Source organism: Nannospalax galili, unplaced genomic scaffold (assembly GCF_000622305.1).
Source record: "Nannospalax galili isolate Female #2095 unplaced genomic scaffold, S.galili_v1.0 scaffold471, whole genome shotgun sequence".
NCBI lineage: Eukaryota > Metazoa > Chordata > Mammalia > Rodentia > Spalacidae > Nannospalax > Nannospalax galili.
Window position 1 is genome coordinate 2698483 of NW_008330333.1, and position 25639 is coordinate 2724121.

General features: G+C 50.8%; 2 protein-coding genes across 3 annotated transcripts in view; one reads left to right on the plus strand and one right to left on the minus strand.

The window, feature by feature from the left end:
• The window catches only part of CUNH16orf96 (chromosome unknown C16orf96 homolog), a 46544-nt gene extending 37651 nt beyond the window's left edge, over positions 1–8893 (plus strand). The window contains exons 10-16 of the mRNA XM_008846388.2: positions 574–692; positions 1135–1197; positions 3932–4024; positions 5046–5217; positions 5394–5487; positions 7641–7721; positions 8323–8893. Coding sequence (XP_008844610.1) covers positions 574–692; positions 1135–1197; positions 3932–4024; positions 5046–5217; positions 5394–5487; positions 7641–7721; positions 8323–8555 — 855 coding nt within the window. The 3' untranslated portion in view covers positions 8556–8893. The remainder of the gene's footprint in view (positions 1–573; positions 693–1134; positions 1198–3931; positions 4025–5045; positions 5218–5393; positions 5488–7640; positions 7722–8322) is intronic.
• Positions 8894–14257: 5364 nt separating this feature from the next.
• On the minus strand, positions 14258–21670 carry Ubald1 (UBA like domain containing 1). 2 transcript variants are annotated; one of them, XM_029570267.1, is made up of 3 exons: positions 20538–20807; positions 17738–17800; positions 14258–17228 (listed from the first exon to the last, which is right to left on the minus strand). In XM_029570267.1, the coding sequence occupies exons 1-3, from the start codon at positions 20790–20792 to the stop codon at positions 16878–16880; spliced, it is 669 nt and encodes a 222-aa protein (XP_029426127.1). In that variant the 5' UTR covers positions 20793–20807; the 3' UTR covers positions 14258–16877. The 2 variants fall into 2 exon arrangements, with proteins under 2 accessions (XP_029426127.1, XP_008844634.1); XM_008846412.3 differs by lacking the exon at positions 20538–20807 and adding an exon at positions 20843–21670 and having other exon boundaries at positions 15830–17228.
• Positions 21671–25639: the final 3969 nt, after the last annotated feature.

A 25639-nucleotide genomic window follows, 5' to 3' on the forward strand; every position in this document is an offset into this window, starting at 1 on the left:
ATTGGTTGCCTGAGGCTGGGGATTGGGGAGAAAATGGGAGTGACATAATGGGAATGGGATTTCTTTGGGGAGTGATGCAAGTCTTCTAAAATAGATTGTGAAGCTAGGTGTGATGGTGCAAAGCTGTAATTCCAGCCCCTTGGGAGGCTGAAGCAGGAAGATTGTGGGTTTGAGGCCAGACTCAGCTACATTGTGAGACCCTGTCTCAAAAGAACAATTTGATTGTGATGGCTGCCCAACTTTGTGAATATACTAAAAGCAATTGAATCGTCTGCTTTATATGCAACCCCCACCCCCATACATACATGTTAAATGTGTGAATGCCAGCAGCATGGGGATCACAGAGAGAATGTTTTTCCAGCCTCCAGCCCTGCAGTTGAGCAATAGGTTTGGAGGCAAGAGCTGATGACATTTCTTGCTTTGGCTGCTGGGAAGTTCACAATTCCCTTCTACCAGTAGCATCCATGAGGGTAGGGATCTCTCAGTCTTTGTTTCATCTTATTCTTTGTGTGACCCTGCAGGTTGCTGGGGTGAGTTAACTGATTAGACTGTTTTCTTCCCTCTGCTTGGCAGCTAGTTCACAGTGATCTGCTTGGCCTGAAGAAGGATGTGGAAGAGGTCTGGAAGGCAGTCAGGAAGCTTCAGCTAAAGGGCCTGCGGTTTGATCCTGACAGCGCAGCGGGCTTTAGGAAGTAAGTACACTGAGGTGTGGGGATGCGGGTGCTGCTGCCAACAGGGTAACAGGGATTCCAGACCTTGGTCAGGGGGATAGGGGTGAGCAGGGGCGATGCAGCAGAGAGCTCAGACAGCCCTCCCCACCCCGGCTTCCAGCTTATGATCCCGTCCTCAGGCAGAGACCCCCCCTCAAGTATCATGTTCCCCACCCCGGCCCCAGCCCCCTCCCCCGTTCGCCCCCCCCATGCCTCCTTACTCCAAGGGTGGCTTGGCTTGTGGAGGACCGGATGTGGAATACCGTCCGTAGTCTGCATCTCTGTATCGCGAGGGAAACCACAGCCTTCTGACCCCTCTCTGTCCTGGGACCGTAGACCGGACAGAGGAGTCCGAGTAGTCTCCCAGCCGCCCCTATCCCACCCCCAGACCCACTGCCCCTCTGCTGACCGCCTTGTCCTCTAGGAAACTGTTTGAACGGGTGAAGTGCATCTCCTGTGAACGGCCCGTGGAGATGATGAGCAGTCCGTGAGTACGGCCGCCAGGGGACGCCCTTCACCGGCGGAGCCCGCCCAGCACCCTGTCGAGTTTGAGGGGCTCAGCCTGTCTGCGCGTACCCACGTGCACTGTCCCACAGCCATACACAACGTGACACGGCTCTGCAGATCTCAAATGCCTTATGCAAACACACACACACACACACACACACACACACACACACACACACGTCATACCCGCAGTTCTACGCCACCATGTGTGTACTGGTCCATTCTATAGCCATCGCCTTTCTGTCCCCCTCAGTGGTGTCTTAGATTGTGGAGAAGGGTCTTCTTTCTTACCCTGACCACCCCTAGCCAGTGCTATGTACCAGAGTCACGGTCACTCCACAGGAAGAAAAGAACAATGACAGAGGGAATCACTGTGAGGGAAAGCAGAAATGTTTTATTTATTCTCTTGTTAATTTTTTTGTAGATAGTCTTGCTGTGTAGTACAGGCTCGCCTCTGAATTTGCACTCCTCTTGCCCCAGCCTACCTAGTGTTGGGAATACAGGTGCGTATCATTAACCCAACTCCTCCAGCTTACTTTGATAAAAGTCTGATGATTTTTAGCCAGGCATGGTGGCAAATGCCATCAATCCCAGCACCTGGAAGACGGAGGCAGAGGCAGGAAGATCTCTGAGATGGAGGCCAGCCTGGTCTACATAGTAAGTTCCAGACCAGCTGGGGCTATAAGGAGACCCTGTCTTAAAAAACAAACAAACAAAAAAACAAACCAACCAAACATTTACAGTTAGTGCACCTGTTGCCTGTATTCAATTTCAGAGCTAAGTCTCCCAAAGACATCCCCAGTCTTGTTTGCAATCTTGCAATCACTCATCATTGCTGCCTCCCTGTAGTGCCTGGAAGTCATCAGTCTGCAATATATCTCTGTGGATTTTCCTCTCCTGTGAATGGAACTGTACAATATGTCAAGTTTGGTGGCCGGCTTTGTTCACAAAGCTTAATATTCATGAAGTTCCTCCATGTTGTAGCAGGAATCAATGTTTCTCTCCATTGTTATGGCTAAATAATATCCCATTATATGAATAGAAAACATTTTGTGCATCTATTCGCTGATGGACATTTGGGATGTTTCCACCTTTTAGCTATTGTGATAGTGCTGCTGTGAACAGTGAGGTACATTTATTACAACGCATGTTTTCCATTGTTTGGGGTACAAACCTAGGAGTGGAAGTGCTAGGTCATATGGTGACTCTGTGAACTGCGAGATAATAGTCCATCCTGGGCAGTAGGGCCTCTACAGAGCTAACCTAGCCCTGGAACCCACAGAGCTGCTGCCACCACACCAGGAGGGAGCTGTGGTGCTTCCATCAGGATTTTCCCTTCAAACCACAGGTACTTCATTGCAGCTTTATTGATGGTAAGAAACAGATTGGAAACAACTAGATTGAGTTGTAGAATGCTGGTCTAATAGAATATTTCTTGTGAAGAGATGGTCAGAAACCACAACTCTATGCAGGATGCGCTATGTACATGTAGCTGTTGAACACTTGAAAGGGAGATAATGTGACTGAGAATCTGGGTATTAAATCCTATTTGAATCTTGTGAATTAGCTGTGGCCACTGACTACTCTATTGGGTAGCACAGCTGTGGAAGAATATTAAAGACTTGGAAAGATATTAAATGAGATCAAGCCATATGTATGTGATTCTCCTGTTTTCTTTAAAGAAATTATAGAAAAATACTAGAATATCAAAGTCTGTCCCTGGTCATGGAGCTTGGTTTCTTGGTGCTTTTCTGTACTTTATAAAATGTTAATATAGGGGCTGGAGAGATCACTCAGTGGTTAAGAACACTGACTGTTCTTGCAGAAGACCCAGGTTCAAATCCCAGCACTCACATGGCAGCTAACAACTGTAACTCCAGTTCCAGGGAATCCAACAGCCTCTACTGTCCTCCTCGGGCATTGCACAACATGGGTGCACTTACCTACATGCAGGCAATGCATACATGCACATAAAATGAAAATAATAAATCAAAATTTTAAAATGTTAATGTTTTACTGAAAACATTTTATTGTGGTTTACCATCCACACAGTGAAGGACACTAGTGCTTCTTGCAGTTTGACAAACTTTTACATGTGTGTAAACAGCATAACCACCACTCAAATGGAGATATGGTGCAGGCCCAGCTCCCTAGAAGGCTGTTCTGGATTTCTTTTCTCTTTATTTTATTGAGGCAAAATACACAGGACACAAACTTAACCATTTGAAGGGCTCATTCACAGTACATTCATAATATCTGGTGCACCTTCGCCGCCCCCCTTTCCAAGCAGCACCTCTCATCCCTATAGCTCCTGGCAACCACTAATCTGCAGCATGTTACTAGGATCTATCTCTAGTGTTTACTTTTATAATAGTAATAATGAATATTATTATTATTAGCAACAAGGTCTATGTACTTCACAGTGGTCTTGCCTTTAACTTCCTATCCTCCTGCCTCAGTCTCCCAAGAGTTGGGATTACAGAGGTGCACCACTGTGCCTGGTTTGGTTTTTACTTTTATATTCAGAACAGTGTTTGTGTTCCCTGTCAGAGGTCTTGCAAGCTTTCAAATGGTGGCTATTGGCTGTGGGCTGTGGGCGGGCGGGAGTACAGAGGAGTACCAGATTTGCACTTCCTTCCTCCAGGCCTAGGAGCCTGGAGCCCTCTACTGGCCATGTGCACTTCCCACAGCCCTGGTTCCTGTCACCTCCACAGACAGCTGATCACCATCCGTAATATGCAGGTGCTGTCTCAGATGTGGCCAGCCAGCGCCAACAGCTTTGAGTACCTGCAGCGGCAGCTGATGAGGTGAGTATAGTGACCCGGTCCCTAGGGAGGCCTGAAACCTCTGTCCTGGAGACTTTCCTTCAATGCAAGAGCCAAAGAGAGCCTAAGGTGCTCATCTAAGAGGTGGTGGTGTGGCTAATGAGCACACAAGATAATAGAGGAAAGAGCCAACATTTATATTAGCATCTACTATGGGACAGAACTAGCCAGGCCTGGTGGTGCAAGCCTGTTATCCCAGCTACTCAGGAGACCAAGGCAGGAGAATCTCCAGCTCAAGTCCTTCCTAAGCTATAGAGTGAGAACTTTCCTCAAAATAAAAAGTATAAAAGTGCTGTGGCAATAGCTAGGATTAACATGCTAATGGTAAATAGTGATTAAGGACCCTCTGGGAGTCCTCACTGAAGCCTGGCAGGCATTGTGCTAAGCACTTTGGCATGTCTGGTCTTGTTGAATCCTTATGGCTTCCTTTGGAGGTGTATTCTATTAACGTCCCATTTTACAGTTGAAGAAACTGAGCGTCAAAGAGCTTACATGACCTGCCCCAGGTCATGGCTAGTGATGGTTGAGAAGACATTCACACCTGCCAGCCTTCTTCCCACTCCACCTAGTTGGTTCCCTGGGTTCCTGCTCCATTTCCCTCAAACCTCTTGACATCTTTGGGGTCCTTCTAGGATACAGCCTCCGAGTTTCTGGCTAGGAGTGGAATAGTAGGGTGATGATCAGCTGTCAATCACAGCCCAGGTGAAGGAGAGGGATGACCTGTGCTGGCTCACTCACCCTCCTGTGCCTGACTATTGGAGCAAAGAGTAAAAGCATGCACTTGGCAGACCAGACCAGGTCTGTAGGTGCTGTTAGTCTGTGGTAGACAGTATGGATTATTCCTGTCCCGGAACTGTTCATGTCTGTATCTGGTCACCAAGCTCTGGGCCTGCCTGCTGTATCATCCACCTTTCTTGACACTGTCCAGGCCTTTGGGGCCTGTGTTGGGCTCCTCTGTGGCAGAGAAGTCTCCAGATAGCTGCTGATTTTCTGCCCTGTCCAGAGAACAACAGCAGAGGCTGCATTTCCAGAATCTTGGAGTCCAGGAAGGAGGCCTGGGCTTCCAGAAGGACTGGGGTGATGGGCCCCAAAATGACACCACCTTCAAGCACAAGTCATATGATCTGTTGACATTCTACCCTTATGGGGACCCTACACTGATGGACTATGACACTGTGAGTTTGGCTGTGGCCTCTCCCACGGAGGGTGGACAGCAGCATACCCAGGCCCAGGCATGGGATAAATCCCTGAGCTGTATCTCCAGGAGGCTGTGGCTCTGGCTCTGGGCATCTGTGTGCACCAAGAGATGGGGTGGCAGGGTGGAGGCCTTAAGACATGAGCCTTCCCACAGGCTAAAGTGGACATCCTAGGAGTGGATGGGATCCTGTACAAAGGCCGAATGAGCAGGCAGTTTGGAGCTCAGACCGGGGAGAAGGACCAAGCAGGTGAGGAGCAATGGACCTTCCTTGACATTCCTGCCTTGGGACCTGATTCTTCTGGACTGGGCAAGGGGATACAAATGGGGCCCAGGGTGGCTACTGCCCCTGGCTGGGGAGCCCTTACAATCAACTAGAAAAATGGAGTCCCCATTATGTACCCTGTACCTCACCAGGTAAGAAACAAAAAGGGATGTGTGGTCCCCTGTGGTCTGCTCATGAGGTGGGCAGCCTGTCAGCAAATAATGGGAGGCAAGAATTCATGGTGACAACCAGAGATAAATAACTGACCTGTGGGACTAGGGGTGCAGCTCAGTGCAGAGTACCTAAATGCAAGGTCTTGGGACCATTCCCCACTACTCCCAAACAAATGTGGCTATCCTCAGGAAAGATATCAGTCATAGACAGCTGGACACTGGCAAAGACTGGCCTAGGGAGGGATGCTGGGCTGGGAGAGTTGTGCCAGGCAAAGCTGGTCTATGGGGGAGGGCTTGAGCAATTCCCTGAATATCTTTGAAGAAGGAGCAGGAGTTAGTTGGTGGACAGATCAAGAGGGAGGAGCATGGTTCAAGTGAATGGAATAGTAAGTGCAAAGGTCCTGTGGTAGGCAGAAGCCAGACATGGGTAGAACTTGGGAGGATGAGTCTACTTGGAGTGCAGAGACCAAGTTAAAGGTGAAAAGGAACTGAGGACAGGATCAGACGCCAGAAGCCTGTGTCCTAGTATCACTGCTAATGGTCAGGTCAGTATCCCAATCTATGTGAATTTAGAATCAGTCACTGTGATTACTGTGGTGTTGGGGCATAGATCTAAATCCTGTCCCTACCAGAGAGCTGCAATCCCCCAATGGGAGTGTACAGGAGGCTGAGGACTGAACTATAACCATAGAAATTCTACAAGTGTCCCATGGACCAGAGCACTGAGCCCTGACATGTAAAGAGGAAAGGGATTGGCCACACTGGTATGCTGGACAGAGGACATACCCTGTAGCAGCTTCCCAGATGCCACAGCTAACCACCATACCCCAGGGCCCCAAAGCCACAGGGCTGTTCTTCCAGCTCTGGAAGTCCTAAGACATGGTATGAGCTCTACTCCCTCAGAACCTCATGGAGCCTTTTTGCCCCTGCCAGCTCCTCTTGGCAGGGGCCATTGACTCCAGGCTCCTCTTCCTCCTCCTCTATGTACTTTCTCTCATGAAGATACTTGTCACTGGAATTCATGCTTAGTGTAACCTAAGGTCATCCTGTTTCAAGATCTGAAATTACACCCAGAGACCTTTTTCTTCAATAAGGTCGTATCTAAAAATTCCACAGAACATATCTTTTAGGTAACCACCATGCAGCCCATTTACAGGCCCCATCTTATTACCAAGAGTGCATAACAGATTCTCCCCTGCCCTCTGCCCAGGCAGAAGGTGACTGCTCAGCCAACTCTCCCCCCACCCCATCCCCTCCCACACAACACACACACACACACTGTGGATCTGATAGGAGGAGACTCAGCTGGGCTTCAGGGATCATCAAGCAGGTCAGCAGGAGCTAATATTTAATGAGCCCCAACTTTTGTACCACACCCTCCGGCTCCTTGCTCATAGCAACCTGTTGAGGTATTTCACAAAGAACAAGGGAGATATGCTTGCTGGGAAGCAACCTTAGCAGTGGGACACCCCCAGCTCCATCTCTATCCACTGTAGACCTTACCCAGGGCTGTCATCCTTGAGGGAGGGGCCTTTCTTTCACTGGGTCACTTAATTCCCAATAACAAGTAAACATAGCAGAGCATGAATCATGACACACTCAGCAGCTTTACCTTGCTTGGGGCGGTGAAGCCTGACTACTGTTAGAAATCTTTAATCTTAGCACTCACAGGCTGAGGCTGGAGGATCTCTTCTGATGGGACTTGCTTTTGTCATATGTTCATTTATCCAAAAAAAATTCTAGTCCTAAACAGCCTCAGCACTTAAAACTAGTCATTGTATCTGTGTCTTTGCTAATTATCACAAAGGCAAGGGAAGGAGGCCATCTACCCACAGGGAATGGGTACCCACAGGCCATGGGGGCAGGGCTGGGGAACACTGTGGTCCCACCAGAGTGCAAACTCTGGCCTGATGCAGAGGCCAGAGCTCTGGAAGGGTCCCATCTATTCAGACTTTTCCTCCTCAGCTGTGAAGGTTTCCTGTCCCTCTACTCAAAACCCGAGTGATCGTGTGTGCCAAGGTTCCTTATTCAGTGCTGGATATCCCTGTGAGTATCTGGCCCACCTAGGGCTTTAGAAGATCTCCAATCTCTCCTAGTCCCTCTTCATTTTCCTCACCTAGTCTGGGGCCTGTTCTTCTCACCTCTCTTACTCTGACCTGGTCTGCCAACACCCTGGCAGCCACCTGGGCACTGGGAAATCTCCTAAAATGGCCCTCACCTGGACCATCCTGCTCCCTGGCTAGGAAAAAAGGCTGTGGAACCTCCAGTTGTCTGGGCTCTTGCTTCCCCTTTTCCCTGAGCTTCCTGGATGGTTCCTGTCCTTAGGGGTCCACCTGGCTCCAGAGGTGGGACAAAGGAGGCCACTTAATATACTGGGTTTCTTGGCCAAGGGCCCCACAAACCAGGCTGGGAAGAATTGAGCCCTTAAGCCTCAATTCTGGGCTTCTAGGGGCTCCATTCCACTCTAGCACCCATTCCTGGAGCCATGTGGCTTAAGTCACCCTCAAAGGAGGTGCAGTGACTGGCCCTGCCATGGCCCATGGTATGCCTCCAGTCTTGGGCTGCTTGTCCCTAGCCCCTGGGGGCAGAAGTCCATCAGGCCAGGGAATGCTGGAACACAGCACAGGTTTCTCCTGCACATCCCCAGCCTTGGGCCCCTGCACCAGCATCAGCTCTGCCACCTCTCAACATTTTGCCACAACGCTGGTTCGGCCACCATCCTTGCCACAAGTGCCTCAGCTGCCACCACTGATCCCACTCCCAAGGGACTCCCAGGAAGCGCCAGGACCCACCAGGCACTCGAGATCTCTGCAGCTTGAATCCCGAGCCAGCATGCAGGTTGAAGAGAAGCCCACCAACCCGTGGGCCCCAAACCTGTGACCCTACTACCATGGGGTCCCCTTCACTCCGCGGAAAAGTCCTAGGGCCCTGGATCAGATCCAGGGAAGGGTATATGGGCCCTGGATATAGGGGAAAGGGTCTGCATAGGGGACCCATGTTGACCCATGTTTATGTATCTAAAATACAAACTACACTATCCCTCTTAGCCAGCATTTTCATGGAGAACACAGCTTTCGAGTGAAGTTTTTCACAGAGCCAAGTGAATTTCTTGAGCAATTTCCCAACAGCACAAAGCAGTTTTAAAACAATACCTTTCAGCCAGGCTGGTGGTGCACGCCTTTAATCCCAGCACTTGGGAGGCAGAGGCAGGCAGATCTCTGTGAGTTCAAGGCCAGCCTGGTCTACACAGTGAGTTCAGGACAGCTGGGGCTACAGGGAGACCTTGTCTCAAAAAGACCAAACAAGCCGGGTGTGGTGGCACACGCCTGTAGTCCCAGCACTTGGGAAGCAGAGGCAAGCAGATCTACATAGTGAGTTCCAGGACAGCTGGGGCTACAGGGAGATCCTGCTTCAAAAAGACAAAAATAAAAACAAAACAAAACAAAAAAACACCAAAACAACAAAATAAACAATCCCTTCTGGGCTGGGGCTGTAGTTCAGCTGCAGAGTGCCTGCCTAGCATGTCCAAAGCTCTAGGTTCCACCCCCAGCAAAGGAATGGTGGCACATGCCTATAATCATAGCACTCTGGTGGTAAAGGCAGAAGGATCAGACCAAGGTCATCCTCTGCTACACAATGACTTCAAGACCAGTTTGGGATACATGAGACCCTGTCTCAATAACAACAAAAATCCCTTTCCTTGGTAGATCACTAAGTTTCCTCAGGATTGGCTCTTGCCTCTTAGAATCTTACTTGGGGGCTACTAGATTTCCTACAGGAAGCAGATTTCATTGTGCATTATTTCCTGTGATCATTCCTAACAGTGATTATTATGAATTTTCCTTTTTCTTTTTCTGTGAGAGGCTGTTGTAGTGTATGCATACAGGTTTGTGGGTTGTGTGTGCCCCTGCACATGCACAGGGGCCTAAGGAAGATGTTGAGTATCCTCTATCACACTCTACCTTATTCTCTTGAGACGAATCTTTCACTGAACAAGGAGCTAAGCTAGAGGCCAGCAAGCCTCAGCAATCTTTGTCTTTGTCATCCACCCCCAGCACTGGAGTTGCAGGTGTTTGAGACCACACCCAGCTTTTAGGATATGTTCTTGAGATTTGAAAACATATCCTCATGTAGCAAGCATTCTTACCTGCTGAGTCATCTCCCTGGCTGTATCTTTGAGACAGGGTTTCATGTAACCCAGGCTGTCCTTGAATTATGTAGCTGAGGATGAGCTTGACTTTTTGATCCTCTGCCTCTACCACCAGAGTTGCTGAGATACAGGTGTGTGTTACCATATCCAGTTTCTACTAAGTACCTGACTGATTTTTATGTCCTGACTAATCCATGAGGAGACTGGTATAGCACCCCTGAGTATTCTAACTCTAGGGTACCCTCCAAGGATTGGGCACAAGCTTATTTTGAGCCTAGCAGGCAGGTTGCCTTGCTCACAGTCCATGCACTTTCTGAGATTTTATTTCCCTATGGCAATTTGGTGACCAGCCTTGGGGCATTAAGTAGTTTCACTCATAGCCACCTCTGAACTCTCAACCTGGGTGTATTGCTTCTATTTGACCATTCCCTTTTCCTCTTAGTCTCACTCCCTCCTTCTTGTCTCCTCTCCTTTCTTACTGCTAATTCCCTCAAACATGGAGACAGCTTCCTTTAGCATAGGTTTGGAGCCCCACCTCAAGGGTCTCTGGATCCTTGGGCTGAGTGGGGAAGTTAGGGGTAGATGCGGAGTGCTTTCCAGGAGAGCTGGAGTATCTTGAAAGAAAGAGCTAAATTTTGCCCATGGCTGGTGTGGAAGTTCCCTTGGCTTGGGAGGCCATCAGTGTATAAGGATGTGTTTGCCTGTTTCCAACATTCCCTGTAGCCCCTCATCAGTCAGCTCCTCACTTGAGGCCACTCCTAGCCAACTCACCTTTTCTTTCAAGGAAGGTGTCCAAATGAGGCTGAGTCCTGTTCTGGCCCAGGAGACACACCTCTCTAAGCCTCTCTGGAGACCTCACCCCTATATCGAAGATGGGTATTTTTTTTTTTGGCACTTTCTATTCAGAATAAAACCTCCTTCCTTATGGACCACAGATGAGGGGCCTGGCCTGGTGCTCTCTGCAGTCAGTGGCCTTGCCTTCTCCCCATATGGGTGGGCCTTGCTGGTCCCCCCTTTGATTACCACCCCAGGCACAGCCTCTCAGTATCCCTGCCCAGAATCAGCCAAGGTTGCAGAGACTCACAACAAACTGTCCTCCTCTATAACCATGACAGCCACATTCCCTGAGCTGCCCCCACCCAACTGTATGGTAGAGAGATCACAGAGCTCCACAGGTTCAGGGTTACACAGCAAGGGCCCATTTCTCTGGCTCCATCCAATACCCAGCAGGTACTATGCCTTCCTCCACTGCACAAGGTTGTCAACTGGGGAAGTGAGGTCCATGTCTATGCATGTGTTCCCAGTGTAGATACCAAGGGGCTCTCCCTGGTCCTCCCAGATGGGCACCACTTATCCTCACAAACTCATGACTGTACCCATTTGGCCACTTCTGGGACTCCTTTGCACGTTTAAGAACCTGAGTAGTCAGTGCTTGAGCTGGTTTCTGTAGCCCAGGGTGTGAGGAGTCCCCAAATTCTGCAAATCAGTGCACACCCTCCTCTTTGGACAGGTTGCTGGGTGCTCTGTCCCAAAGACAGGCCTGTCCCACGGTGGAGGGCCTGTGGGTGTGCTGGAGGCTGGGAATAGGCAAGATGCCTCAGGAATGTGGCTGACCCTACTGCAACAGGGGAAGGTACACCAGAGCAATGGAACCCTGTCTCAGGCCTGCGCCAACTTCTTCCTCCATGAGGGGCCAGATTCCTAATCTGGGAAAGCTGCAAGGCCAGATTGGATGGAGGGTCGAGTGACGAACTATCTTAGTTTGCCCAAGAATGAATGTGTGTGTGTGAGGTGTGGGATGTCCCGGGAAGTAGGCTTTGAATTTTTAGACTCTGGTGAAAACTGGATGTGGTAGTGCACACGTATAATCCCAGTACTCAGGAGGCAGGAGGATCAGAAGGTCAAGGTCATACTCAGCTACATAGTGACTTCTAGGCCAACCTGGGCTCTATGGGATCCTGTCTCAAGAAAGAACAAACAAGGGCTGGAGAGATGGCTGGGCAGTTGAGAACACTTGTTCCTGCGGAGGATGAGGATTTGGTTTTCAACACATACAACAGTCTGTTAACTCCAGTTCCAGGGGACTCTGATGCCCCCTTCTGGCCTCCTCTGTCATCGAATGCATGTAGTGCACTTAAAAACATGCAGGTAAGAAATACACATAAAATATAAATCTTGCTGGGAGTGGTGGCACACACCTTTAGTTCTAGCACTTGGGAGGCAGAGGCAGGTGGATCTCTGTGAGTTCAAGGCCACCTTGGTCTACAGAGTGAGTTCCAAGACAGCTGGGGCTACAGGGAGACCCTGTCTCAAAAAGATCAAAAAAAAAAAAAAATCACATTTAAACATTGACACACACAAAACAAAACAAGCAAGAACTGAGGTGAGTGGTATGGTGAAGTGAGAAGCATAAAGGGACTGGGCAGCATGAGGAAGAAGGTATCTTTTGCAGAGCATAGAACCCAAACTGATGTGCTGCTGGAGGGGGCAGCTGCTGCCCCAGTGACTACCTTGTACCACCCAGCCTAGCCTCACACTGCTGTGAGTAAAAGGTCACAGGTCTCTTTCTCCCTGTCAAAGACCAAAAACTCATTAACCTAAGATGTAAACAACTGACAAGGCAAATGTCTGTCCCCTGGCAGGTGTGTGTGTATGGGGCGGGTGGGCGATGAACCACCAGTGCATAAAACCAAGGGCTGCAAAGTGGAAGCTCAAGTACCTTTCACAGACACTGGACTCAGCACATGCTTGCCCCCAGCACACCATACTGATTGGCTTGACCCACTTCCCATGAACCAGGGGGGCTCTACACAGAGACACTGCAAACTCACACTACCAGAGAAGGTATTAAACGTTCCTCTTTCTTATCAGATCTTTAGAGAATGATTCTACAGTACCTGCATCTGTTATTCCCCAGGCAAGCAAGACAGGGTTTTGTTACAGGTCCCCCAGCATTTTGCACTGTGCCACAGACAAAGCTTTGCCATTCTCCTTATCTCAAGATGTCTCAACACCGTCCCCTCTGAAAAAAAGCTGTATTCTTTAGGCTCATTTGAGATAGACATTGTACCCAAACACACACGGTGGTTACAAACCCAGAGACTGCAAATGCAGGAGAAATAGCATTCCATCAAAAGACCATCTTGTCAACTCAGAAGGCCTCCCCTCACCAGACCTCAAAGGATTCATCTGTCCCTTGCTGTGAAAAGACATCTAGGAACGTAGCCAGCCATGGGGACAGTGTGGTTCTCTAGGTTGGCCAAAGTGTGTGCTCAGAGAACCCTGGCTGGGCTATGGACAGACCCTGGGGACACTCAGCAGTGCTGAATGTGGCCCCATATCCAAGACTCAAAGGAGAACACATCCTCTCTTTAAGGCTGTCCAAAGGAGGCCTACCAGCCACAAAAAGCAGCTTAGGGTTGTGTTCACTGCTGGGTGTCCTCCACCCCTCTGTGCAGGCATAATTTTCTTCTACAATTGCTGAGTAAAAAGCAAGATTCAAGACAGCAGCTACAAATGGCTGTCTGGGTAACCAGTGGACTGCAGAGGCCAACCCAGCAGTAGTGGGCCAGGCTGTATCCTCAGTGTGATGGCCAGCTCCAGCCACTTGTGGTCTTAAGGTAATTTGGGTCACATAGTCCAGTTTTCCAAGACAAAAGTGAGGCTTTTCATATAAACTAAACCCTCTTGACATTAAAATCAGTTAACAAAACAGGCAACACTGTGTGCTGGCCACACAAGTTTATAAGCCCAATCTGTCCTCCTTCAGAGCTGAGATAAGGGTATAGCCACTAACTGTCACCTGACAAGGCCAAGTTCCTACATATTGCCTTGTCCTCAGGGACTCAGACACAGCTTGAAAGACCCTCTTTAGAGCAACTTCACAGATGCAAATGGATTTTTAAAGTGCAACTGTGGACTGGGCATGGTTCACACCTTTGATCCCAGCACTCAGGAGGCAGGAGCAGGTAGAACTCTGGATTTGAGGCCAACCTGATCCTACTTAGTGAGTTCCAAGCCAGCTAGGGCTACAGAGTGAGACTTTGTCTCAAACAAGAATGGAATTGTACAAGTCATTTAGAACTCCAGTCCTGTTTTTGTGATTTTGAGATAGGGTCTCCCATATCCCATACTGGCTTTCAACTTGGTATGTAGCTGAGGATGACCTCATACTTCTGATTCTCCTTCCCCTTTCTGGTGCGGGGATTGCAGGTGTGTGCTACCAAGACTGATCAAGTTTATTTGGTTCTGGGGATCAAACCCTGGGTATCATGCATAGTGGGCAAGTACTCTACCAACTAAGTCGCATCCTAAACCCATGATGAGCTGGTTTTCCTTTGTTGCTCAGGCTGCTCCCAGGAAGTGCTTGATATGAGGCAGTAAGGATGGCCTACAACCAAGTTTGCTCTAGAACTTCAGCCCTTTGCTCCTCTTGAACACATGAATCATTTTATTTTCTCAGTGCCCAGGCTTGGGTTAAGCTATAGGATGTTCCAGAGTTTGGTTTTGTGTGTGTGCAAGCTACAAGGTATCATGGGTCACATCTGGCTACCACCCCCAAAGATAGTCCTCACCATTTCCAGATACTCAGACAAGAACATGAAGCATATCTGGCAGGGCCTCTGCATCTGCTAGGAAATAAGAGTTTCTAGGCCCTAGCTCCAGCCTGTGCTGCCCAGAAAACCCAACTGCAGGAGAGCTCTAGCATTAGACAAACTGAAAAATCAGTCTAGGACTCTCCTCCAGGGCAGCTCTTCAAGACAGGCTGGGAACCAGTGTGTCTAACAAGTACTCAGAGCTGGCTGTAGTGGCTCACCTTTAAACCCCAGCACTTAGTTAAGGCAGGATTACCATGAGTTCAAGAGTAGCCTGGACCAAATGAGACCCTGCCTCAAAAACAAAGCTGAGTACTTTGAGGTACCCTCATCCTTCTGCAAGCTTGTAGATCAGGAGTCTGGTGGTTGTGTGCTCAGTGGCTGTATCAGAACCACCTGGTAGGAGCTGTATTATTTTTAGTAACAGCTTTTAAGTATAATTGGTACAACCAGAAAGCTGTAAACTGAGTGGCTTTTACTGAAGGCAGATGGATCACTATTATCTACCTGCAGCTCTTGCCCAGCACTGATGCGGGGGGAGGGGGGAGGCTGTTTAGGCTGGGTGGCTGCGCATGTAAACCCCAGGACCAGCAGCAGCCATTCCCAGAGAAGAGGATGTTGGCAGTATGTGCAGACCATTTTGATACACAAGGGGGAAAGGGGGTCTTTGCTACTTGATGTAGTGGGTAGGCTTCCAGAACACAGTGTATATGTCAGCCCCTACTGAAGGGACACTATCTGACTCAGACGTTAGTTAACAGTGCTGAGGCTAGAAAGTCCCTTATGCCTCAATGTGACCACTTGAGATTTCAAGGCCAAATGCTCAGCAGCCTCCTCAAATAGCTGGGTTCAGCTCCAGAATTTGGTAGATGTCCTTCTGGGGAGCTTCTTAAACTCCAGTGTCTATTTTTATCAAGTGCTCCTGTTAAGATTTTGACTTGGGGTATGGGCTAGGGACTTAGGTCCTGCATGTCCAACAAGTTCTTGGGTAATGCTGTTGCCTATTTTTCCATAAGAGACACTACTTAAAGTAGGGAGGGTATGGTCCATCACAGGCCATCCAGGGGTCTGCTGGGCATTTATAAGCTGATGCTAGACTATGTGTGTCACCTCCTGCATAGCAGTCACCTCAACATCTGTCCACAGAGAAGCCCAGGACTCACCCTGCATGGCAGGTGACCCCAAAACACATCTCTCTCCAAAGCCTTTTCCTACCACATGTGGAGATGGGGTTATAGCAATTTCCTTCCATCCCTGAGTGGAGATGCTGCAGACTGAAGACTCAAGGGCTGGACATGGCTTGCCCTCCCGCCTTACTCTTTTTCCAGAAATAGGCATACCAGGTTGGTGCAGGAGTCCTGCCCAACCATGTCGCTAATGGCAAGGCTATGAGTCCAAGAAGAAAGGACCATGTGAAACCCAGGCATTCATTAGCCCTGCTCACCCAAAGTAAAGTTGAGATTCGTCCATTTCATCAGGAAAAGGAGCAGGTAAACAGTAGGTGGGATTCTGGGAACAAAGGCTAGAAAACAAACTTCATAGGACAAGCCTCTGGTAGGCAGATTCCAGTGCATGTGGCAAGAGGCAGGAGCAGTGTTCTGCTGGGCGAAACTGGGATGGCTTGTGCTCAGCTCAGCACCCCCTTCCACAGAGCCAGCCAGCAAAGCCTAGGATATGAGGCAAGACCACAGAGCCTGGTGGTGGTTTGGAATTCTTTCTTCTCTGTTGTTAAAAGGGCGATAGGAAATGGGGATTAGGTACCCCTGGGCTCTGGGGGAGAGAGGCATGCAGGCAGCCCCAGCAGGCAGGCGCTGGGGGATGAGTAGAAGAGTCCTGGAGTTTCCTATAATCCTTTTCAGGGAAAAGCAATGCTGGCAGACAAGGGGGTGGGGTGAAGCAGGGCCCTGGGTAAGACTGGGTGGTGGGCAAGGAGTTTGGGGCTCACTCTAACATGCAAAGTCCAGCTGCCCCATAAACTAAGTTGCTTTTAGAAGAGCGACATACATATAAATACATAGACACAGCTACACGCACACATGCAGAGAAGGCTCTGCATTCCCAAGGGTGGGGATTTAGGCCTACTGGCCCCAGGGAGCTCCAAGACAGAAGCCAGCTGAGTCTCCACCACCAATTGATTTTCCCTGGGTGGGAGGGCCAGGCAGGTGAGTCTTCATGGGGTGACTGTTTGGTCTCCAAGGTACTGCCCACTGGACACCCAAAGCCACTTTGAGCCAAATCCATGCGAGCTGGGAGCCAAGTGCCTGTGCTGTGAACTTGCGTGCGTGCAGCTGTGCATGCTGGCACAAGACGTATCCCTGCCTGGCTAGAGTCCAGTCTCTCCCCTCCAAGGCTCCAGGGCACAGGGGTGCAGAGAGAGAAGGGGTGAAGGGGCCCATAGAGAAATCCTCTCCCCCACCCCACAGGGTCCTGGCCTCAGGGAGGGGGGAGGGGCCTCCCCTATCTCTCTGCCTCCATGGCAGGGTGGGCCCTCGGTTCTGAGGCGGCCTGTTGGGGAGCCAGGGGAGGCCAGTCTGAAGCTGGGGAAGGGGGTGCCGGAGTCCACAGGGGCGGCTGCGGCTGGTAGTGCTGTGGGCCTCCTGGGGGTGAGGCTGTAGTTGGCCAGCTGGGTGTTGCGAAGCTGCCAGTGGCGGCATGGGGGAAGTGCGGTGGGGGTGATGTGGCTGTCGTGGCCATCGGACTGCCGCTGCCGCCACCGTGGAAGCTTTCAGAGGCCTTGAGACGTGAGAACATGGTGAGGGCATCAGGGAAGTTGGGGGGCGTGGCAGGGGTATTGGCAGGAGTGCACATCTGTGGGTAAGAAAGGAGAAAGGGAAGACTGAGCACCCTTTTCTGGGAGGGCCTCTGGACCCTTGCTTGCCTTTAAAAGGAGACATGCGCCCAGATGTCTTAGGGAGTCACCTGGGCTACATCTGGCTCTAGCTGGCCCACCACCCAGGGAACAGCTCACAGGAAAGGGCATGAAGATGGGTTTGGTGGGCTTCATTGAGGCCACACCATTTGGCACAATACCTGCTGGCTCAGGGACCATAAGTTTTCACAGCCCCCATGGTCTGCACAGCATCCCTGGGCTGGCTGCCTGGTGGGAGCTGGAGCTCCAAGGGTCAGTGCTCTCCAGGTTTTACAGAGTCCAGGCTGCCCACTGAGCTCACACTCCTACAGAACTACCTCACTCAAGGAGGAGTTCCATGATGGTACTGCCCTCCTCCATCTGAGGTTTCCCTGGGGGCAACCAATATGCTCAGTCTCCTCCCCGCCCAGACTGAGGAGCCAGTTTCAGGCCTCCAGGGAACACTTACCATCTGGTGGTGGTGGTGGCTGTAGGGGATGTTGGTCTCCTGGAAAAAGGCGCTGAGGGCTGTCTGCAGGGAGAAAGGCTCCACTTACCCTCCAAGACCCTGTCCAGTCATTCCAGTGGGACAGGGTGAGCTGAGGTCCAGCAGTTTGCCTGTCACCACCACTTGAGGAGGTGTCATGGAACTCAAGGCAAGTGGGCTGGGTAGAGAAGACCTGTACTGCTTGTCACTGACCAGGTGCTCCTGGCTTGTCACTGTGGCTTTCCCTGTCTCCATTCCTGGCTTTTTCTACCTTGATGGGTGCCAAATCTCCACTCTTCTCTGAACCTGTTTCCCCATGTGCAAACTGGGGACTCTTGAAGAATGAGTCTCAGCTGGGAGGGTGGAGACCTACTTCTCAGCCCAGCTCCCCCTCTAGAGGAATGTCCACAAGGTGGTAAGAAAGAATGTGATCCCTACCACTGAACCCACCATGACACTGAAGACAGCTCTCTGGCCACCTCTTAGTGGCTGGTACTAAGCTGCCGCCTCTCCAAGCAGGACTTTATCATAACGGGCACTTCTCATCAACTACCCCAGAAGCTAGAACTGGTATGACTCATTTTACAGACAGGGAAACTGAGGATGAAGTGAATTTCGTAGGGTCCCTTGGCTAGAATCAGGTGGAGATGGGATTAGACCCTGGACTGAGACTCTTCTGAACTGGCCACAGAGGATGGTGAAAAGGGAACCAGGGTGAGTCCTGAGTCACAAGGGGAGGGGGCTCCAAGGTGGCCTCAAGGAACCCCAAGGATTGTGTTTGTATTGACTGTGTCATGCCTTGGGCCCCCTGCAGAAAAAAGGGAACTGATTGCTCTTGTGAAACTACTAGTTGAGAGAGGCTGTCAAGTGGGTGAGGGGGTCCTCAGGGCCCTGGCCAAGTCCAAGGCTCTGAAGCTATGGCCACTCTGCAGACTTACTGCCAGCCTCTGTTGTCCAAACTCAGCTGTACTCCAGGCCCCTCCCCTACCCAACACACCCAGAAACCTAGTCTGACTCCCAGGGCTTACTTTCATTTTTTTTTTTTTAAGTATATTCAAATGAATTATTCTGGGAATTTCCTGCTGGAGATGCCCTATCCCTGTGTCCCCAAATAGTGGAGTGGTAGTTCAGACATGAGCTTGGTGATGTCCAAGAACCTCTGGCAGGGACATTTGTTCCCCCAACTACACTCTGTTTGCAATCCCCAACCCAGGACCCCAGGTAACACACCTTACACTGTCCTCCAAAGGCTGCTGTAAGTTCTCCATCGAGAAACATCTGCCCGGCTACACAGAAGTCCCTTCCCCCTGCAGCCTCTGCCCCCATTAGCACCTGAATCTGAGAATGTGACCCAGAAACACTATCTAGAGTATGCTACCAGCCTATAGGGAGGCAGGTATGGAGGGGGATGGGCTAACTATGCAGAACCCCTCACTCCTAGGCAGCTGCCTGATGTATGACAGTTCACAGCCTACCCTTGCTCAGTGTCCCTCATTTTACATATGATGAAACCGAAACTCTTGAGAGCCAAGAGCACACAGATCTATCCTGGGTCTCTGTGTGTCAGAGCCCTTCAGGCTGCAGAAAACCCTGTTCCTCAAGGACACTACCCCACAGTGATAGATGGACTGAGTCCTCCATACAGTGCCCACTTCCCACGGGACACCTGCCTGCCCAGCCCCAAGCAAGGAGGGAGCTCTGCATGCAGCCACAGGGCTCCAGCAAACTGCCATGAATGTGGTTTTGCAAGTTTTGCCACATCCAGCCCCAGAGACAAGGCTGATTAGGGCTGTTGGAGAGGTGGGGAGCAGGGCACTTCCCTGGGGTGGGGCTGTAGTGGGGGAGGGGGTAGAGGGCAGGCCCTGAATGGCCTTAGAGGCTGACTCATTCATCTCCCCCCCCAGAGGTGTGGAAACTGAGGCTGGTAGGGAAATGAAGCCTCCTCTCTCCAAGTTGAAGACAGTATAGAGTCAGTGGCCTCAAAGTCTGGTAGGAAGATGAGCAGAGCAAAGACTTGGCTCAGAGTAGAAGGGCCACTGTCTTTCCAGCCTGGGCAGATTCTGATTCTATCCCACATCCAGGAAGTTATCCTGGTTCTTCCCAGAGATTTCTCTGGGATAGCTCCCACTAAGAAACCAGGTTCTTAGGTTCAGGTTGGGTACAGACTACCAGAATGTCTCCTCCGGCTGTGACCATACACCTGAGAGGGACACAGCTCCAAACCCTCTGGCTTCATCTCTAGATGCTACCATGGGGTGAAGTTGGAGGTCTGAGAGGACAAGTGACATCTCAGGAGCACAAACACCTGGGGACACTACCACTGTTTATCTCAAGAGGAGCCTGAAAGAAGGTGGGAGCCAGACTGGTAGCCCCAACTCCTGCCCTGATGGCCCTAAAGCTAGTGAACCGTGTAAAAGTCCACCATCCCTAGAGCACCACATCAGGGACCAGGCCGGAGGGCACCAGGGTCAGCATAGGGTTCCTCCCGGGCACATAAATGCACAATCCTCACGATTTAGCGCGAGGGTCCTGCACAACGCCTATTCCATGCGCACGCCGCGCGCGTATCGTGTGTGTACACATCGCACGAAACCTGGCATAACCACCATCCGCAAATTGCCACATGCGTACATGCTGAACAGACATTCAACATGACATCTCTACATCAGACACGCACCCAGGCCGGTTGCCCGTCCGCACAGGCGCCCACATGCCCGAAACCTTGGCTGTGCCCCGCTGACACCCAAGCGCGGGGCGTGCGTAAATACAAATGCACATGTACCTGTGCGCAAACGCCGCCGGCCGCCCACCAGGCACACGGACCGGGGGACCGCTCGCTCTGGGCGACTCCGCCCTCCGGCTGGGAGCAACCAGGCCCTGGGCGTCCTCCTGGCGGCAGTCGGTTACGTCCTCGGCCGTTACCAGGACAAAGGGGGGAGGGGAGGGGGGAGGGCCCACGTCCTGATCGTGGGGTGCCCGGGGCAGCCGCGTTTCCGGAGCCGGGGCCTGGCGGTCGGGTGGTGTCCACGGCCCGCATCCCGGCACGTGTCCCCGCCACCCGCGTCCGCCCCGGGTCCCCCCGCGCACCTCGAACTGCCAGTGGGCCGCCTGCAGCAGCTGCTTCGCCTGATCAGCCGCGCAGCCCGCCGTGAGCACGAACTGGTTGATCATGACCTGGTGTTTGAGCTCGTCCATGTTCACGGACATGGCGCCGCCGCGCTGCCCGCTCCGGCCTCCCTGCGCGCTCGCGCCTCCGCCTCACGCGTCCACCATTAGCGAGCCGGCCCCGGCTAATACAAATATTTACTGTGGGCTCTGACTCACCGCGCCTCGCTGCCCGGCGGCCGGCGGGGCATGCTGGGATGTGTAGTCCGCAACGCCCCCGCCGAGCAGAATGGGGAGGAGCCCACTGTACGCCCTCTCCCTCGGGGATCTCGGTGGCTCTCGCAGCCCTTGTCCGGGGCAGAGATGGGGAGTCTTGGACTCAGGAACGCAGCAGCCAACCTGCCGCTTCACAGAGGCCCGAAGGTCCTTGGGCCCACTGTGCTTAGTGGGAACACTCTTAGGGAAGGGGCTCCACAAAAGCTTTGTGCCAACTCACTGCACTACTCTACGAGGCCCCGAAGTCCTGACACACAGAGGACGGACAGTGAACCCGAACATCTGCCGTTGTAGGCGCTGCTCGACGTCACCACCTCCAGGAAGCCTTCCGGTGTTCGCAGCGCATCCTTGTATCTCCCTCCTCAGCCTGGCTCTCAGCCTGCTACACTGGAGGAGCGTCTAGAAAGAAGGCAGTCCCTAGGATAGGCTGGCCAGGCCAGTGGTCTATAGAGCCTTGGAGTCCCCTTCCCTTCGGTGCCACTTTGCCATGCAAAAATAAATCTAGTGCAACGTGTGGGCACCAGGACCGGGCGGAACACTTTCTGGAGCAGCCCCGGACTCCCAGTCCCAGAATGCCCCGGTTTATTTGCATCTTCATGTCCCGGGTGATGTCAGCTGAGTGAGGCCGCGACTCGACCAATTGGCCGCCGTGGGGTGTTAGGACCTGGCCATATAAGGTAAACAAAGCTGGCCGCCCAATGAGGTGGCGGCGGGGGCGGGCGGGGTACCATCACGTGGTGTGGGGGCGGGACCGGGAGCGGGGGTGGGGCGTTGCGGGTGGTGTTTACAGCTCCGCACATGCAGCTTCCGGTTGACGTCGCAGTTGGGAGAATGGTGGGGTACCCGGCGAGGAAAGACGGGTCAGGCTCGCGTTGTTTCAGCCGCTGAGTGACCTTGGCCTAGTACTTCGCTCTCCTTGGTCTCAGTTTCCCTTTTTGGGCTTTTTGTGCGCGCCTCTGACATGGCTACAGGAGAGCCAAACCAGGGGCTTGTGCGTCAGATCAGAAATCTCATAGACAAAGGCAGCATAAGTAACATGGACAGTGCTCCAAGAAAGGAGCATTAAGGGGATGCAGAAGCGTTTTACTCTATCTGATCCTTTGTTATGCACCAGGACCACTGTTGTGTAGAGGTGTGGGGACCAGATGATGGCTGAGAATTTAATTTCTAATTAAGCAATTTTTAGGAAATGGGGGAACTTACTGGCTCCTCGCGCCTATAAGGGGCTCTTGGATTTGGTGGCTGGTGGCAGAGACTGAAAGGAAGGTAGGGAAGAAAGGAAGTCTGGGAGAACTCTGAGGGCTAGGGCAGGAGCTGGACAGTGAGTGTTCCCCTTGCCATCTGTCCACAGGAAATAGAGTTTCAGCCTCTTTCCTGCTTTGCGAGGATCACTCACAGTACAGTTTTTTGCAAACTGATAGTACAAAATATTTTTGCTCTTGCTGAGAACAGGCCTTTATCTCTAGGAAGCATCATGCGCATGCATTATTGTGGGCAAAGCGCTTGCACAGGGAAGTCACACAGTAAGAGCTCTGACCATGATTCCTGATACCATTGTTGCCATGGGAGCTGCAACAAAGCCTAGCGGAAGGTGGCCAGGTTGGTAGCTAGACAGACCTGGTGGCATTTTTGACTGCTGTTCAGTCAGTTTCCTCTCATGGAGCTCTGAGCTCTCCTACTCTATTGTGTGGGACGGGTGATGGCGAGGTGCCTAGCACAGGGCCTAGTGCTGGTGTTCCAGTTTTGGCACTCACCCGTTTTGCATCCCACTTAGACCACTCTGGGGAGTGCCAGTCCCATTTTACAGATAAGGAAGCCGAGGATAGACTCCAGCTTTACACTGACTGTCAAAGCTAGGGGAAAAGAGGAGGCAGCCAGTGGCCCAGCAGTGTCTGTCTCTGGCAAAGGAAGTTGGACATTGTTTTGAGGGATTTTTTTGTTCAGGGAGGCAGGAAGTGGTGCCTATACACAAACACACACCCTGTCCTTATCCAGGCACCCCTGTGGCTTGCCTGGCCCAGAAGGAGCCTCCTGGGTGTGCCTTGGCACTGGTAAAACAGATGGAGCTGATGGAGGGGAAGGTCACCCTTCTCCCTTCCCTTAGCTTGTTTTTCCCAGAGATGGCAGGGAAGGAAAAAAGAAAAAAAAAAACTACCTTGTTTTCAGCCAGGATCAGCCTGGCTGGAGCATGAACTTTGGATTTCTTAGCAGGCTGGAATGAGACTGGAGAGCAGGGCCAGAAGAGTGGGTGAAGGAGGAGAGAGGGCATTTCTAATACCATCCTTCTCTTACCTGAGGGTCAGGGAAGTTGTGAACCAGTCACAACCTCCATGGCCAGTCAGTAGAGGGTGTGTTGTTTCCTCACTAGCCCATGTCTAGCATATTTTGTCATTTGATCCCTAACTCCTGACTCATCACCTGGCACATAGTAGCTTCATGATAAATATTTGTTGAATAAAATGAATCTCAAGATGTTGGTAGTGGAGCCTATTTTCCAGCTGGGTGTGTATAAGCACAGAAAAAATATTGCTGGAGGGGCTTTGTAGCACCACAAGTTCAAACTTTGGAGAATAATGTTTAATAAGAATCCAATTGGTGAAATACATGCCTCTGTACAGGCTCCATAGGAAACACACGCTTTTATTGCTATTTTTCAGTGGGAACAACAGAACCCCCGTGACACTCCCTGTCCATGATCAGAGAGAGCAGTAAGTTGTATGCAATGTTGATACAGATATATGTGTATATGTGTGTTATGAGACCACCTGCTTCTGCCTCCCAAGTGCTGGAATTAAAGGTCACCACGCCTGGCCTCACCTTGCCTTTTTTAAAATGTGTTTTGTTTTACATCTATTTATTGAGTGTATATGTGGGCATGTGTATGCCATTTACTTCCTGAGCCTTTTTTTTTTTTTGAGACAGGGTATGTAGCCCTGGCTGACCTGGAACTGGCTATGTAGACCAGGCTGGCCTAAAACAGAGATCCACATGCCTCTGCCTCCCAAGTGCTGGGATTAAAGGTGTGTGCCCCTGGGACCAGCCTTGTTGAGCCATCTTGATATGGCCCAGCCTTCTCTATTTTATACAATCCAGGATCCCCTGCTTAGAGAATGGTCCCACCCATAGTTAAGATGAGTCTTCCCAGGTCAGTTAACCCACCATAATCCCCCACAAGCATTTATTCCCAGGAGCACATCTCTCAGGTAATTCTAATTGGAGATTTCTGTCAGGTTAACAATTGACACTAGCCACCACTACCAAGCAACTTGAATGGGAGCACTTTATTTAACTGAACCTCACTTTCCTCTTCTGTAAATGGGGGGTGAAAATAGAACTTACATCAGAGAATCTAGTGAGACAGTATGTGCAGATTCCTGAGGCAAAATGACGGGCACATACCAAGTGTTTGGGGAGGAGCTGGGTGTGGTTGTGCATACTTGTACTCTCCACACTTAGGATCATGAACTCCAGGCCAGCTTGGTCAATGTAGAGTTTCTGGCCAACTGGAGCTACAGGAAGACCCTGTCTCAAGCAGCAGCAACAACAAAAACCCTTAAAAAAAAAAAGTGCTTAACAAATGCAGATTAAGAAAAAAACATTTATTTTTAATTTATGTGTATGAGTGTTTTGCCTGCATGTATGTAAGTGCCCCAATTGTGTTCCTGGTGCTGGCTGAGGCCAGAAGAGGGCATTGGATCCTATGGAAACTGAGCTAAGGACAAGTGTTAGCTGCCATGTGACTCCTCTGGAAGAGCAGTAAAATCATTGAGCCATCTCTCCAGTCCACCAAATGTAGCTCTTCGAGGGCAGGAAGATGTGCTCAGTTTACACTGAGACCTGGACTCTCTTCATAGTCACACTTCAGTCATCTTATTTTGGCCTTCTAAGATTCCCTGACAATGAAGGCTGTTAGATCCTGGGTTCTGACCACTGAAAGGTGTAGGGTATTTTATTGTGGACTATGGTGAATTTACCATCAGACACCCTTAGCCTGCTCCTGGTCTTCCTAGCTGCTGTCTTGGTACAGAAGGCTTGGGAAACATAAGAAACCCAGCTCAGAAAAAATGAATCTCAGCTCAATTGAAAAGCATAAATCAGATCCCTTTTGGCAACCTCACAGAGGTGTGCCTGAGTCAAAAGCCAGAAAATACCTTGCAAATTTCGATGTTGCTATCACAACCCTAATTTTTTCAACCTAGCTTTCAGCACATTACTACTTTGTGCCTCCCTTTCCCTATGTGTAAAATATGGATAAGTCTACTGTCTTCTGCCAAGGCTGTAAAATTATGCATTCATAGTAAACGTCTAGTCATGGGGTTCAAAGTGATGTTTTGGGTTTGGGCCAAGGCTCAACAGGTACCGGATTCCTCTGAGCTTGGGGTCACCATGGTGGTGGCATGTAAAACGTGTGACCTCTGCTGGCCAAGGCTGGAGAAGGACCTTGGGAAGTGAGGAAAGCCACTGTTGCTCGGGGAGATGTTTTAGATTTGGTTCAGACGCGAG